Source organism: Schistocerca americana, chromosome 1 (assembly GCF_021461395.2).
Source record: "Schistocerca americana isolate TAMUIC-IGC-003095 chromosome 1, iqSchAmer2.1, whole genome shotgun sequence".
Taxonomy (NCBI): Eukaryota; Metazoa; Arthropoda; class Insecta; order Orthoptera; family Acrididae; genus Schistocerca; species Schistocerca americana.
The window spans coordinates 184,637,879-184,655,457 of NC_060119.1; the positions used below are offsets into that span (position 1 = coordinate 184,637,879).

At 39.0% G+C, this 17,579-nt stretch overlaps 1 protein-coding gene across 1 annotated transcript in view; it reads left to right on the forward strand.

Annotated features, from left to right (window-relative positions):
• The window catches only part of LOC124615702 (intersectin-1), a 225,358-nt gene that overhangs the window by 202,761 nt on the left and 5,018 nt on the right, over positions 1 to 17,579 (forward strand). The window contains exons 31-32 of the mRNA XM_047143787.1: positions 5,038 to 5,257; positions 10,248 to 10,328. Of these exons, the coding sequence (XP_046999743.1) occupies positions 5,038 to 5,257; positions 10,248 to 10,328 (301 nt within the window). The remainder of the gene's footprint in view (positions 1 to 5,037; positions 5,258 to 10,247; positions 10,329 to 17,579) is intronic.

The window sequence follows — 17,579 nt, forward strand, 5'->3', positions numbered from 1 at the left end:
TACAAATAACTGTTTATTTCCTATAACATTTACATAATCTTAAAGATCAGGAATTTATCTATTTTTGGTCAACTGTTTGAGCAGAGCAAACACAGAGACACCCTTTAAATCACGTAGTGAGTTTTTGTCTGAATTTCCATAGCCAAATAAAGAGTGGGAGATGACAAATGGGGTACCAAATTGACCAGCATGAGGTCTAGTTTTGCAAATAAATAAGTAAACAAATTGGAACTTCGTAGCAAATGCAACTCACAACACTCCCTCACATCTTTAAAACTTCTGCCAGTACCGCATCTCATACCTTGCAAACTTCACAGTAGTACTCCTGCACACCTTGTGGAACTACCACTCCTGGAAGAAAGGATATAAGCTTGGAACGGAGGAGATGATGTACTGGTGGGAGTAAAATTGTGAAGTTGGGTCAGGAGTTATGCTTGGATAGCTCAATCAGTAGAGTAATTGTCTGCAAAAGACAAAGGTCTCAGGTTTGACTCATGGTCCAGCACACAGATTTGATCTGCCAGGAAGTTTTAAAATGGCACACATTCTGCTGTAGAGTGAAAATTCATTCTGGAAACAATCCCCCAGGCTATGGATCAGACACATCTCAGCAATATCACTTCTTCCAAGGATGGCAGTTTCGTATGTATGCAGGGGAACTTTGTGATACTTGGAAGGGAGGAGATGGGGTATTGGCAGAAATAAAGCTGTGAGGGTGGTTCATGAGCCATTCTTTGATAGCTGAGACAGTAGAGCATTTGCCCACAAAAGGCAAAAGTCCCAAGTTTGAGTCCCAGCCCAGCACACTGTTTTAATCTACCAGGAGGTTACAATTCAGAGGCGTCTAGAAGCAGACTGTCTTTTGTCTGTAATAGTGATTTGGGGAAGACCTAGAGACCAAAACTTTGGCATTACATGAACTGTTGAAACCAACAAGATAAAGGCACTCAGCTGTAACAGGAGTAGTTTGTGAAAACATCAGTCATCACAAAGCATATATTTTGCAAAAATGTATATAGAACTGTGTGAAACATCTTTCAACACTGTAATTACTGTTATTGTTTCACCATGAGTGCAGGACAGCACATAACCTTCTTGTCTCACAGCTGATTACCAAAAATTCATGACATGTGCTTGCCACAAATGGAATCCAAAATATGGACAGAATGAAATACACCTGCTAATGATGATGGCAGGCTTGAATAATGCATTGTGAACTTAGACAAAGATTGTTTTAAGCAGAAAAATTGATGATATTTGTGTATTATTTAATTAGTCACAGCCTTCAGAAAACGGTCTATTATGGTCAAAGTACTTTATGCTCCTGCTGGCCGTAACAAATATTTTTGCTATGGATCTTGAGGCTTGAAAACCTAATCAAAGAAACAGTTGCTTTTTCCCATGTGTTGTGCCAAATTGGTGAAGAACTTACACAGAAGTGTACAACGTGAGATCAAGAAAATGTTCCTAATGCACACAACATCAGATTTTCAAAATAAACTTTCTAGAAATAACTTGTCAAGTTTGTCCATTGAGAATGTATAAAATATATTTAGAAAATGTAAAACAATATAAGCAGAAAGTATATAGGTAGGAAACATGATGGAGACATTTTGACTGTATGTACTTCTCTGCTTGCTAGAATATTTCAAACTATTCCACACTAAACCTCTCTAATAGCACAAGATCAGAAACACATTTTTAGTTTCTTTCTTTAGAGTAATTAATACATATTGAGTCACATAAGTAAAATGATTTTGAACATAAGTCTTGAAGGTTCCTTGTCACCATATTCTGTACTCATTAAGATTTTCAAATTTAGGTTCACTAGCAGCTTTTTATAAATAACATAAATGATATCTTTTCTAAACCCAGACAGTTGCTAACTGGGTGGACCCCAAATCATCCATAGTACCAAACATACTGTATGAGGATGAAAAAGTACACATATTTCTGATGGACCTGTTAGTGAATAGAAACATGTTGTCTACTTTACTAAAATTAAAGTTATGTCCAGTTTCTTGCTTCAGTGTTTCTTACATGTACAAGGAGTAGTGATGAAGTTGTAATTATCACCTGGAAAAGATAAATGGATTTAATAGTTTTTTGTTTGTCTGCAGGTACATGTCTGCATCCCCCGTGCACATTGAAAACACTGTACCACAGTCTCAGAACATGGTATTAAAGGAGCCAAAACAAAATGGGCAGCCCATTGGTGAAATGGAAATGGCCTACGCCATTGGTTTTTGGATCCTCTTAACAGCATACTGTGTTACTGTCACGTGGGACGTAAATGTGTACCATGGCTGCAGACATATACCTGCAAACAAAAAAAAACAAAAAAATAATTATATAACTTAATTTTTTTCAGTGTAATAATAAAACTTTTTGGCTAATCCTTGTACTCTTTTTGCTGCCATATTCTCTATTTCATACTCTCGGTGTACTACAACAGCTTTTTTCAATTTTTTGTTTTTATTAATGCCGGTTATCAATTCATTATGGAGCACTCTTGTAATGCTGTATGTAGACAATAGAGCACTATTCACATGTGATATTTAGTCTGTCTTCAAAGCTTATTTTTTGTTTTACACTGAAATGAAAAAAGTCAAGGGACAGGACATATACAGATGGTGGTAGTGTTGCCTACACAAGGTATAAAGGGGCAGTGCATTGGTGAAGCGGTCATTTGTATTCAAATGATTCATGTGAAAAGATGTCTGACATGATTATGAGCATTATAGGCACACGACAGGGGTTAGCAGACTTTGAATGCAGAATGGTAGTTGGAGCTAGATGCATGGGACATTCCGTTTCGGAAATCATTAGGGAATCCAATATTCTGAGATCCCCCATGTCAAGAGTGTGCTGAGGATATCAAATTTCCGGTATTACCTTTCACCATGGATAATGCAGTGGCCAGTGCCTTAACTTAATGACCGAGGGCAGCTGTGTTCATGCAGAGTAGTCAGTGCTAACAGCCTAGCAACACTGTATGAAATAACTGCAGAAATCAATGTGGGATGTACAATAAACATATCTGTTAGAACTGTGCAGTAAAATTTGGCATTAATGGGCTATGGCAGAAGATAACCAACATTAGTGCTTTTGCTAACAGCATGACATCGCCTACAGCACCTCTCCTGGGCTTGGGGCCATATCGGTTGGACCCGGATATAACTAGAAAACTGTGGCTTGGTCAGATGAGTCCAGATTTCAGTTGGTAAGAGCTGATGATAAGGTTAGAGGGTGGCCCAGACCCCATGAAGCCATGGACTAAGTTGTCAATAAGGCTCTGTGCAAGCTGGTGGTCTGTTTTTATGTGGAATGGACTTGGTCCTCTGGCCCAACTGAACCAATCATTGACTGAAAATGGTTGTGTTTGGCTACCTGGAGATGATTTGCAGCCATTCACGGACTTCATGTTACCAAACATGTCACTGGGACACAATTTTGTGCAGTTGGTTTGAAGAACTTTCTGGAGAATTTGAACAAATGATTTGACCATCCAGATAGCTCAACATGAATCCCATTGATGATTAAGGGACATAATCGAGAGGTCAGTTCATGCACAAAATCCTGCACAGACCACACTTTCGCAATTATGGACAGCTGTAGAGGCAGCACGGCATAGTATTTCTGCAAGCGACTTCCAACAAGTTGTTGAGTGCATGTCACGTCAAGTTGTTGCACTTCGCTAGGCAAAAGGAGGTCTGACGTGGTATTAGGAGGTAATGATGACTTTTGTCACCTCAGCGTAAGTATTTGGTGTTTTGAGTACTCTGGTGTGACAGTGTTCTGTCTAATCATCTCATATTTCAGGCCATGCTAACCAGGCTGTCACATATCAAAAGTCTGTGGCATTCCCCAAGGTGACTCAAGCTTTTACTGCCAAAAGTATGCAGATGGTAGAGGATACTAAACTGAATACTTTGAGATGAGGAACTAAAGAGCAGGAATGACATAAACAACTTGCACCTGATATAATTACTTCAGTTCATAGCAACTGTTGAGTGTGATTACCACCAACCTCAGTGCATGTCTTACAGTGGTACCTAAAATCTTCATATACCCTCCCCTACGGTCTGTATTGGGGCATCTTATGCCAACAACTTCATGTAACCCGATAGAAAAAAAATCCACCATGTACACATCACACTAAGTTGATTGTAAACTGCTTTGTTTCTGCATCGACCTTGAAGAACTATATACAAACACATGCCCGTTTAAGATATTGTAAGCACTCATTTGTGACCACTACTCTCTCATCTCAAACTCCTCAGTTTTGAATCCTGTGCAAAATTTTTTGACTGTAAAGCTGAAGTGTAAATTGACACTGAACTGGATGCCTAATTCCATGCTTACATTTCAAACATTAAGTGAATTTAACGTTTTTGCTGGCTTACTGAGTGAGATAGCGCAGTGTGTAATGTTTGAGAATAGTGGATTTCAAATTCAAGTTTATACACTTAATTTAATAATTTTGACATCAGTGGGTTGTGAAAATATAATCGATCTATCTTCATTGTGCTCATGGAAGTTATGAATTTGCAGTAATAATATCTGTCCATAACTTGCTTGTGCTACTGATAGGGAGAAAAGTCTTTTCAAATTGTCAGCCACAATTTTCCCATTTATTTTGTTACAGTCATGTAATAAGCATATTTCACTTTCTGTTCTGTTCATCTTTCATTTTTTTCACCTTGTCTCTTACTTCTTTCTTTAGACCACTTCACTTCTATTCTTATTGTATGTAGTTTAGGACCATTTAGGTTTAATATTTTCATTCTGAAACTGTTTGTTGCAACTCATTATTTGTCATCTTGTATATTATGTATTTCAATGTCCTTTTTAACTTTATGGATCTAGCTCAACTCTGTTACTTTTGCTAGAGATAAATTTTGAGTTTTATCACTCTTTTGCAATATATCTGCATTTCATCTCTCCAAGTTATTGTGAATACTTGCTGAATAATGTGATGCAGAAGCATATCACTTTTTTGAGCCATACCAAATATGCTGGCAAATATGATTTCAGCCATTGTTTCTGAATGAGCTGTTGGTGCTGGAAGAGCAGAATAGCAATGAAGGTAATGAGAACCCACGTTTATTTAGCGTGGGAGACACCACAACTGGAAAAACACTTTCATTTTTGGCATCAACATCGGCCGAACGTAACCTCTGGGCAAAGCGTCTACAAGAGGCACGTGTCCATGTGATTGACACTGAGAAGAGTCAGTTCCAGCGTCAGCAGTCAAGTGAGTATATTATCTTTAGTAATTCGAGTATAGATGGTATTTCAGAATGAGATTTTCACTCTGCAGTGGAGTGTGCGCTGATATGAAACTTCCTGGTAGATTAAAACTGTGTGCCGGACCGAGACTCAAACTCGGGACCTTTGCCCCGCGAAAGGCAAAGGTCCCGAGTTCGAGTCTCGGTCCGGCACACAGTTTTAATCTGCCAGGAAGTTTCATAGATGGTATTTATTTGGTATGTTTGACACATCTCACATGTGGAACCATATATATTTTCGAATCCCTGAAGGTGTTGGGGTAGGAGGGTGACATTAGTATGCAAGACCATTTTGTGGATTTATTTATAAATATGTCCTACAAAGGAAAAATGTTTGAGGATGAGAAGTTAGTAGTTCACGCTTACTGAGGAGGTGATAATGGGTTTGGTATTTGAAGGCTGTTGGGAGATGTTAGCTTATTGGGATGTTGTGTCCACAGTGACAATTAGAGCCACATTGTAATGGAATAGTAGTTGTTGATGTATGTGGAGGAAGTGATTGGCGTAATTAATGTGAGGGAATAGAGTACAAGCAATAGGCTGGAAGTACTGGTCATAAAGTCAGAGACCTTCAGTGGGAACATAACAAACACTCATAATGAGACATTTTGGGTGGTACATTTCTGAATTTTAGAAACATATAAACAGTGCTTATGCAGAGAGAGTGAAGGGGTGAAGGTGGGTCGGGGCATAATCTAATTTCGAGACTTGACTTAAATTGATAACCCTAGAGGGTAGTGTGCTGCCTCGATGGTACTGGGTAATGAAAATGGTGCTACTGTGTATTTTGGGAAGTAACACTTTTAAGAAGAATGTGGAGGAGAAGGAGATGATAGTCTCAGAGATTTGTTTACAGACAAGGTCAATGAGGCATTTATAGAAGAGGGAAGCATGTCCTCATCACTTATACCAATAACCTCACTGTTGCCCTCATAACCTCCATAACATCTGCTCAAAACACTCTTACATTCTGAGACTACCATTCCTACCACAAGATTCATTCCCATGTATCTGCTCACACTGACCTAATGTACCTCCATCAATGGCATAACATAAAACATAGGAATGATCACCACCTCTCTAACAGAACACGTGGGTAGACACAGACTAACAGTCTACCTTGAGAATGTATCCAGTTGTTGAGCATGCAGCATGACTAAAGATAACTAAATGCTTTCTATATCAAACAATGGAATATTCAGGATGTAATAATGACAATATTATGAAAAGAATAGTTGCTACTCACCATATAATGGAGGGCTGAGTCACAGATAGACACAACAAAACATTACATGTGCTATTAGAATCCTCCCACCTAGCATCAATTTCTCTGAAGTAAGGAAAGGAGAAAGTGCCCTCTAACATACATCTCCTCAGTTTCATCCTGCTGGATGTCACTTACACTAGCCAAAGAGTTCCCTTTACTTCTTGCATTAGTTAAATGTAATTTTAACAACAATGTGGAAAGGATAGAATATTAGTCTCTAAATAGAGGAGGTGTTGAGCCACAGACAGGCACAATAAAAAAGAATGCTAAAATATTATTTTGGGAGGAGTCCTTCTTCCAAAAAGAGAAACATATGCACAACTCACACACACATGGCCACTGTCTCAGAGCACTGAGGCTTGACTGTGACTGCATACGATGTGCAGCAGTCTACTGTGGTGGCTGTTGGGGGTAAGGAAGAGACATGAGGTGGAGGGGATGGGGCTGTAGAAGGTTATAGGGTTGGGTAAAAGCACTTGTGCTGCCAGTGGGAACATGCAGGAATTTGGTGGGGACAGGTTAAGCCTGCAGTGTCGGGAGGCTGTGCTGGATGGACTAGCATGGGGGAGGGGGAGGAGATAAGGGGAAAGGACTGTTAGGCTTGTTGGCAGGATAGAAGGTGCATGAAGTATCAGAATGGGAGCAGGGAGAAGGATAGATAGATGAAGGACAGGTTCTCGTGAAAGTTCAGGCCAGGGTGCTTATGATAACAAAGGATATGTTGTATGAAGAATTCTTACCTAAACAATTAAGAAAAGCTGGTGTTGGAAGGAAGAATCTAGAGGGCACAGGTTGTGATGCAATCATTAAAGTGAAGTGCATCAGTGGCCATTCATGGGAACAGACAGCTTGTTAGTTGTCATGCCCATGTAGAAAGTGGCACATATTGCCCTTCCTGTGATGGGTTAGGAGATGCCCACCACAGGACTGAAGTAGGTGCTAGTGGGAAGATGTATGAGATGTCTTGCATTTAGGTCTTGCAGACCTAGGTGCAAGACCTGTCCCATTCATCTCCTCACTGCCAACTACTCCAGTCCAGACAGCTGACCACCTTGCTAAACATGCTGTCCAGCACGATGTGCTTCACTTTAGTAACTGCTTCACAGCCTGTGCCATCTGCATTCTTCCTACAAACACCAGCATTTCTGAATTGCGCAAGTGAGAATTTTCCATACAACATCTCCTTCATTCTTGTAACCCTTGTGACCTCAACCTTTCCTAGTCCCTGTCCTTCACCTACCTACCCCCTAACAGTCCTTTCCCTTTCTCTACTAAGGCACTCTTTATCTGATGGCATATCCTTCATGTAAGATTTATCAGCTTCAGTAAATCAACTTTGCCTCCATTTTCTTCATACCATATGGATCCATCTTAGCCTGAGTTCTGAGTGACCTCTTCTCTCCCCAACACATTTCTCTTTTTCATGTTGAAGGAACCCATGTTTCTGAAAGCTAAGAATGCTGTTATCTGTTTTTATGCATTTCAGTTGACTGTGCTTGGGAGTTGTGTCTCCCAAAATTCAGTACTGTGTATCCTGTTGTGTGTCTATATGAATTTATCAATTGTCTGAACAAAATTTTTATAAATGTAGAAGAAATGGCATACTATCACACACTCCTCTTGTTATTTACCTTTTTCTGTATGGAAAGAATTGTGATATAAGTAGGAATGAGGATACAGAATCGAGAAACATGTTGTAGAAGTCAGCATAATATGCAAAACAGTTTTGTCATTTCAGCCATTTACATGACATTAAGTGTGTATTAACTACAGTATTTGGCAAATCAAAACTATATGATTGTCCAGTGCCATAACCCACCAGTCCACTGCTAATCATACTACCTGAGCACATCTCAAAGACTAACTCAAACTTTCAATTTGCTCAAGATTGTCCCAATTCTTTCTGTGAGGAGTTATATGCTAGTGCTATTGATAACATATTTTCTACAAAATTTGTGGTTGCACCCAAGTACAACAGACCATCATAAATTGTTACATTTAATTAGCACTGTCTGTACTTGGCTAAAAAGCAGAAGAGTTTCATATTGAAATGATTGCCTTCCTCACTTGTAGAGAGTTTTCCCATTTTAGGAAAGAGTTTTTGCATCATGGCAACACCAGTTAGAGCACACAACCTACGTTCCTGTTGCCCCCTCCCTACACACTGTATTTTTCAAATATTTGAGGATGACTTCTCACGTATCTGGATGTATTCCATTAGGCTGGTTAGAAATTATTTGTAACTACCGTGGAGTCATTGTTTCTGTATTTTTTAATTAATATATTTACCATTGGTTTGCAAGATTTTGACAGCTGTGGGTGAATGAATGTTGCACATGCATGCTTAAATCCCATATTTTTGTTGTTGTGTTTGTTTTAAATGTATTTAACCAAGCTGCATTATTGCTGCTGCTGGTGCTACACATCTGAAGTCTAGTATTGCCATTCTTATTATTTATCTTAATTATGCCTCACATTCTCTTCTCACCTTTAGTCTTTACGTATAATGAAATTTCAGTTTGGGAAACGTACAGCATTTTTCATAAAGTTACCAAACTGCGTGTTATTCACACATTTATAAGTGCATTAGGGTTTTCCATTGTGGTGGATCAATTATTGTTACTAAATAATCTACCATACAGACCTTCCATAACTACATTATATGGAACTTTTATTTTTTGCTGGTCATATTATGACCATAATTTTATTAACAACATATAAAAATTGTAGAACATTCATGATTTTATATGTTACTTTTCAACTTTCTTCCGTAACTGCCCACCCTCCTCTCTCTCTCTCTCTCTCTCTCTCTCTCTCTCTCTCTCTCTCTCTCTCCTCACACACACACACACACACACACACACACACACATACTCAGTCACTGCAGTCAAAGGAGAATGAAAATAAGATATATTTTGTGTGGAACCTGTAATTTTTATTCACTAACTTGATTACTCTCACTAAATGTATGTACTTTGAAATAAAGACACTGGACAGGATCTCTCTCTTCAATAAGTGATAAGAGAAACAGTAAAGTGAATCTGTCAGAAGCTGCTAAATATTTGGGTATGGGAGGCATATGGGGGGAGAAACAAAGACAATAAAGATATCGCAATAAAATGTTCTTTTGGATGACCAGTTTCAAGTCTCAGTTTTGTTTACTTTGATTAGCTTTGTCTTACTTTGCTGAATCACAACAACAGATGCCACAATGGCCCTTGAAGAAGACAACATTTATTAGAACTTAACTAATGATCCATACATAATCTCTGTATTCTGCTGTTTACTAGTTTTAACAGCCTGACCATATCAGGAATACCATAAGTAATGAAAACTAATCTCATTGTAACTTGTAAATAAGAAGCACCACATTATCACATTAAAACTCACTGAGTATGTTGTTCCTTTTCTGTAACATGTGTTGCTTTCAAGCAGTTCTATGGAGCTTCTTACAGCATTTACCACATCTGTCATGTTCTTGTACCTCCTCTGTTTAAGGCAATATGAGGAGACTCTGTTTCTATAAGTGCGAGATTCACTGTCTACAGCTTAGTACCAGCACGCTTGTGATGGTTACCACTTCAGTAAATTTGTTCTTTTTATCTCTCAGCAGTCCATGTGAAGCATTTATTCTTTTTATTTTAATGTGTACTAGCAGTTACTTCAGAGTACTGATTTTATTTCTCCAGAACAAGCTCAGTTTGGTGCTTGCGGTAGAGTGCTGGTTGTAGTCGTGGAAGGGAGTGAACTAAAACCTAGTTCATCCAGTGGTAAGAATATAAATACAGAAGAATATTACTATTTTGGCATGCATAATGCTGTCTCATCAGATGAGAGCTGTAGTCAAATGTTCTAGTGGTACTGGTGAAGTTCCTTTCAGCATCCTTTGGAATTTAGTATAATATCATATATTGCTAACCTACTTTACACCAAAACAAAACTCCCATCTGCAAAACAATTTTGTACACCTTCAGAAACAAAATTTCAGTGTTTGAAAGAATTAGAGACCTTCTATAATATTATGAGCAGAATCCAGTCTGAAATTTGGATTAGTCTATGTTGTTACATTAACTGTCCAAAGTTGACAGTCTGCATTGATGATTATGTTCACTAAAAATTTTGTTGTATAGTTATATAATAGACAGCATAAGGCCACACAAAAAAATCATGGCAGAAGGTGCTGTTGTAGTTATGCAATAATTGACAAATTTAATGTTGAATTTGTAAAATAAAAGAGGGGCACTGGCAGCTTGAAGGTTTCAGTCCAGCCATGGGGCATATGCAGAAATTCATCCAGAAAGGACTCTGATTACAAACAGAAAGGATCTGAGTACATTCTGCATTCAGCACACAGATTGTATCTGCCAGAAAGTTTCATTAATGTTGAGTATTTTTATTCCTTTTGATGGTGGCCACCTTTGTTTGTCGTATAATAGTAACAACCAGTGGGAAAAATGCATATTGGAAATGGATGATTAAAAGGGGCTATCTGAACAGTGATCAGAATAAGTGCAAATTGGGATACATAGTTCTGATGTGAATGTTTTAAAATGTTGATGTATTTGATATTAGATAAAAACCATCTGCATTCTGTAAGTCCAAGATTTGTTAATTACACATTACTAAGTGGTACTTATTAATTGACCAGTGTGTGTTACTGGTCTGGTTTACAAGAACACTTGTATGTTCTGTTGTCAGTAATCAATTATACTTCGTGGAATCATGAAAAATATAATAAATGACTGTTATGTCTGGTATTTTGTTAGCATCCTATGGTGAAAAATACCAGTGAAAATGAGAAGTAATGCAGACCCATTCATCGCTCAAAAATGGCTGTAATTAAGAGTGCAAGTACTAATACAGTAATGAGTTAATTGAAATAGACAAACAGTAGTTTTTGAGGATAGGTTTTATGAACAAGTAAAAAAAAGAATGAAAAAGGTTGAATGAAGACACAGCAATTCAGTGCTGCCCTCTCATAAGTGTTGGAGGCTGTGTGATGAGTGAAACAGCATTGTTACATAAGTTAGTTGTTGAGTTTTGATGTCATATATCTTGCAGGTAGTTAGGTTCATTTTCACTCAGAGCAAATTATACTGAAAATGTGGGATTTCAAACTTAACTGAATACTTACCATAATAATAAACCTGTGTATCAAACACCTATACAGATTTGCTGTGTGTTGTGCAAAAGCTCTCTCATTTCATGTATCTGAAGGTGTACTGCTTGCTTGTTGCTGAATATTGCTTATGTTATATCCTTCTATAGTTGTTGTTACCTTTGACTAACCACTTTTCTGTTACCAGTATGTGACATTTTTATTAATCACAGCATGTTTACTGGGAACACAATTGTATTTTCACAGGTATGGGATAATATTTAATTAATACAAAACACAGAGAAAATTGCTGTATGTATTTATGTAATTTTGATGTAATAATTATTATTTTTCTGTTCGCACAGATGTATCTCAGAATGCCTGTGTAGCCTATGCATGCTTGCTTAATACTTGAACAAATAAAACAATGGTTTGCATGTGTAGCTAACATACTGTGGTTCTTAAAGCTTCCTGTATTTTTCTAGTTCGGCAGCGGCCTGCAAAGGGTTATCTGAAAATAGTCATTGTTAAAGCAACATCACTAAAACCAAACAAAGCAGGTAATGACACTGTTAGGTTAAAACAATGCTATTTTTTATTTTAGAATCAGGTGGCTATATTTGTGAAGTGGACAAGATTTCATTATGGGCTGCTCACTTTGTTGCTAAGGGTAAACTGAAGTATTTAGCGGGCTAAGCAAAACTATTCAGATTAAATAAATTGCATTTATTTGTGTTATTTTACAATCTGGTTTTTGTGATCTTGCAACAAATGTGCTAAAATAAACAGCAAAATATGGACACAAAATGAATGTCAGCTTTGGAAGCAAGTATTAGGGATTCTATGACTGGAGAGTCAAAGCGGTGAAACCTGAAGTTTCATTTTTTCTGCAGAAATCCATTAAATATCCACCGTGTCCATAAGACCATAAAAAATATTTATTAAGGGTTAATAATTAAGTTCTCACATATTGGGATCTTGCTACAGTTATTTCACTCTGAGTGTTTTTATTTTGAGACAGTGAAAGAAAGAGCATTAAAAATCTGCATTTCATCATGACCAATTAATTTTATTGCAATACATAATGATGGAAATTCATTGGATAACATGCAGTGAACACTGTCCAATTGGAACAGAATTTTCAACATAAATTGTGACTCTACAAAAGGCACAAAGATTAAAGTCTAATGACTGCAGAACACAGTACATGTGACTGGTCACATGAAATGAAATGTCGTGTGACTAGGGCCTCCCGTCGAGTAGACCGTTCACCTAGTGCAAGTCTTTCGATTTGACACCACTTCGGCGACTTGCGCGTCAATGGGGATGAAATGATGATGATTAGGACAACACAACACCCAGTCCATGAGTGAAGAAAATCTTCGACCCAGCCAGTAATCGAACCTGGGTCCTTAGGATTGACATTCTGTCATGCTGGCCACTCAGCTACCGGGGGCAGACACTGGTCACATGACTGAGTGTGTGTGGGTGTGTGGCATTCAACAAAGCTTCTTGTTTATGAACTGTTTACATAAAGGCAAAGAGGGACGGTGGGGGGGGGGGGGGGGGAGGTCAAGGGAAGAGAATTCAAGTAGAGAAGGGTAAAGGGCTATGCAGGTGCACTGCTGGGATAAAAGATGTGTGTAGGGCTGGAGCAGGATTATGGAAGGGGATAGACAGACAGAAGATAGGGACTAGACAAGGTTTGAGGCTAGGAAAGAGTGTTACAGGAATGAAGAACATGTTACAAGAAAATTTGCCATCTGCACAATTCAAAAAAGTTGAAGTTGGTGGGAAGAGTCTAGACAGCACAGGCTGTGAAGTGATCATTGATGTCAAGCACATCATGTTGGATGGCATATTCGGCAGCTGGATGGACCAGCTCTCCTTCCCACAGTTTGGTAGTAACCATTCATGCAGACAGACAGCATGTTGGAAGTCTTCCAGCTAAGTTCATAGATCACATGGCTGCTTTCATTGGTGGCCCTGCCTTTGATATGGTAGCAGGTGTCTGTGACAGGACTGGAGTCTGTGGCAGTAGGAAGATGTATGGGACATGATTTTCATCTGGGTCTATGGCAGGGATATGAGCTATGGGGCAAGGGGTTGGGAGCAAGGTTGGAGCAGGGACAGACAAAGATATTGTGTTAATTGAGTGGTACTGAGTCACAAGGAAGTGCTTCTTTGTGGGTGGACAGTGGATATGTGGGAGATCTGTTTCTGGATAAATTGTGTGTGTAGCAAGAACTTTGGCATGTTTGGAGAGGGACTGCTCATCATTACAGATGTACCACCCACAGGTAACTGAGCTGTATGGAAGGGACATCTTTGTGTGGTATGGATGGCAACTGTCAAAGTTGAGGTATTGTGTTGGTTGGTAGTTTTGATGTGGACAGAGCTACTGATATAACTATCCTTGAGGTAGAGATGACATCAAGGAAGGTGGCTGTGTAGGGCTGGTGAGGATGACGTAAAGTGAATGGGGTGGAAGATTTTGGAGAAAGTTAGTCCATTCCTATCCCACCCTTGCTCCAAACTCTTTGCCCCATGGCTCATATCCCTGCAGTAGACCTAGATAAAAGACCTGTTCCATACATCTTCCTGCTACTACCAACAACAGTTCTGTCGCAATCTCCTACCCTATCAAAGGGAGCGCTACCAGTACGAGCAGCCATGTGGGCTACCAACTTATCTGCAATCACTGTGGCACACTTTACTTGGGCAAGACCAGTCTTCATGAATCACCATTGCCAAACTATGGCCAAGAGGCAGCTGGACCAACCAGTTGCTGAGCATGCCACCCAACACAATATGCCTGATTTCAGTGACTGCTTACTGAGCGAGGTGGCACAGTGTTTAGCACACTGGTCTCACACTTGGGAGGATGATGGTTTAAATCCACATCAGGCCATCCTGATTTAGGTTTTCCATGATTTCCCTAAATCACTTCAGGCAAACACTGGGATCGTTTCTTCCCCTATCCGATGGGACCGATGACCTCATTGTTTGGTCCCTTCCCCCCAAATCAACTAGCCAGCCAACCAATGACTGCTTCATAATCTGTGCCATTTGAATCCTTCCAACCAACAACAGCTTTACTGAGCTGTGCAGATGGGAACTTACTCTGCAACATTTTCTTTGTTCCCATGACCTCCCCCCCCCCCTTTTCCCATTCCCAACCTTCACTAGACCCTTTCTCCACCTGCATCCCCTTCCCCACTCTCACTCAAACCCCATGTACACCTTCTATCCCCTGAGCACAGCTGAATGGTCCTTTCACCCTCTCTGCTTCTCTTCTCTGCCTTTTGCCTTCCTCCCTCCTTCCCTGCCTCTGCTCAGCCTTCTCATGGTGCAACTAGCAGCCCACTATCCTGCCCCACCATATCACTCCACCTCCCAAGGGCAGCACTGGCATAATCCTCCACCTCTACCACACTACCACACTATCCCTCCTCCTCCCCACCCCACCTCTCTTCTTTAATCCCACTAGCCACCCCAGATTAGATAGCTGCTCACCTCGGATGCTGTAACAGTTGGGCTTAATGGTGTCTTCCTACTTCTGATGAAGGACTTAGTCTGATAGCTCCAACTATCTAACAGTCTTTCTTTGTTTTCATTGTGCCTGTCTGACACTGAATATGGCCTCTATGTGGTACATAGCAATCTACCCTTTCCATATTGTTTTTATTCCATACTGGATTTTCTAGCGTTTTACTATGCAATTAAATGACTTTGAGTAGGGCAAATAATGGATCTGAGGGAAGCTATCAGGTCATTCTGTAGAACTGCAGTTGTATTGGTCATGTGTCACTAATACATTGTTTGTGGATCTGCTGGGTGACAGAAGAGGACCCATAGCATAGATGCTCTGCTTGTGCTAGCTACATGCAGTGATGAGTGGCTAACTAGGAAAAAAAGTGAGGATTACTCTTAGCAGTAGGACAAAGAGGCATTAAAAAAATCAAAACCATTTGTCCCACATATAATAAACAAACACTTGCTGGACGTGGTTGTTTCTTGTGTACCATACACATTTACTCTTGGCAAAAATACATTGGCGACATCATCTTCAGTAGTGTCAGATGAGAGTACATTGGAAAAGGGAATTGGAGATGGGTGCTGCATGATTTTCAGTGATTAAATTGATGTATGTCTACCAGCACACACACTCATGTCAGTAGAAGTACTGCTGGTCGATCGTCGCCAGTATACATAAAGGTGACAATGACAAGTGGTGTTTACATCTTTGACATCATCTCTTCAATCGTCTGACTGTATTTATGGCAATGGATGCCCTGTTTGAGTGTAAATTTAATTTAGGGGCAAAGATAAACAGCTTTCCAAATAGTAGAGGCATTGAGTTGTAATCAGGCACATAAACAAGATTGGAAACGTGCTAGCATTTGATTAATCCGAAAAAGGATTGAGGCCCAGTTCCTCATTGGAAGACTGTTTGTCATTACATTGAGAGGCAACAAAATGTATTCCACTCATTGTAAGAATCCACATTCAACAACCAGTGATGTGCAGAATACTGACGAGTAGTTCCTGATATGCAGTATGTTGCTTTTGCAAACCATTTCCCATATATACCAAAAATATCTTACTATGTATAGAATCTGAACATATCAACAAACAATTACATAACAAAATTAAACATCAGGATGGAGTAATGACAATATTATGAAAAGGAAAGATTGCACTACTCACCATATAGTGGAGACATTGAGTCGCAGACAGATACAACAAAAAGACTCTTAAACATGTAAGCTTACGGCCAAAAGGCCTTCATCTGAAATAGAAAACATCCACACAAACGCAGCTCACAAACACATGACCACTGTCTCTCAGCCCAGCAGCCAGAGACAGTGGTCGTGTGTGTGTGAGCTGCGTTTGCATGAATGTGTATGTGTTGTCTATTTTAGGAGGAGGTCTTCTTACCAAAACCGTGTATGTTTAGTAGTCTTTTTGTTAAGCCTGTCTGCGACTCAGCATCTCTGCTATATGGTACATAACAAAATTAGTTGCTTGTGTTGCCTTTCAGAGTGGTATATCATATTGTACCATATTTATAGCATAAAGCTAAATTCTTACTGTATGTACCTCAATGAATTTACATCAGTGTGCATTGGTGAGTTAATATGGAGTCATTTAAAATAGGATGTACATGCTAAAGATCTTTGGAGCCAAAACTGTGTACACACTTGTACAGTCAAATTGGGGCAATAGGGTGGTGACAGATGTATGTGCAAATGTACTGCAGTAGTTTACTATATAGAGACAGATGTTAATATGACAATGGCATACATGCTAGCAACTTATTTTGTGTCACTATGACAAAATGTTAATGCACGGTACAAGTTTTTCATCAGTAAGTCAAAATTTGTTATAGTTTATGACATACAGTGTCAAAATAAAACCTATAAATCATCAGTTGGTTGTATTCATATTACGATTATGTGAATATGCTGTAATCATTTACTTGTTTTCATTTAACTGTGTTTTGCTGCTCTCTGTTTGCTTTTATTAACAACACTAAATCAGCTTTTACCTTTTTGTAATATGCATGCAGCTACAGTGAATTTATATGCTGATTAGCAAGTCAGGACTGCAGAAAGTAGTAGAAAGAAGTAGATATTGTTTGTAAACTGCATTTATTCCTCAGCAAGTCTTTTTTTCCCTCAATTTTTAATAGCATTCAGAATATATTATATGTATACTTTTATTGCCTCACAAAACTTTTTTCTATCACACATCCATGCACATACAGCATGTATGGTCTGTAATTTTAGGTAATTAGTATAGGTGGAAATAAGGGCAAGGTATAACACCAATTACATCCCCAACCTTCATTGTAGATGAGAAAGCATATTTCTGCATGACACAGAAACTTAAAATTTGCAGTGGTGGAGTCTTTGCTTTC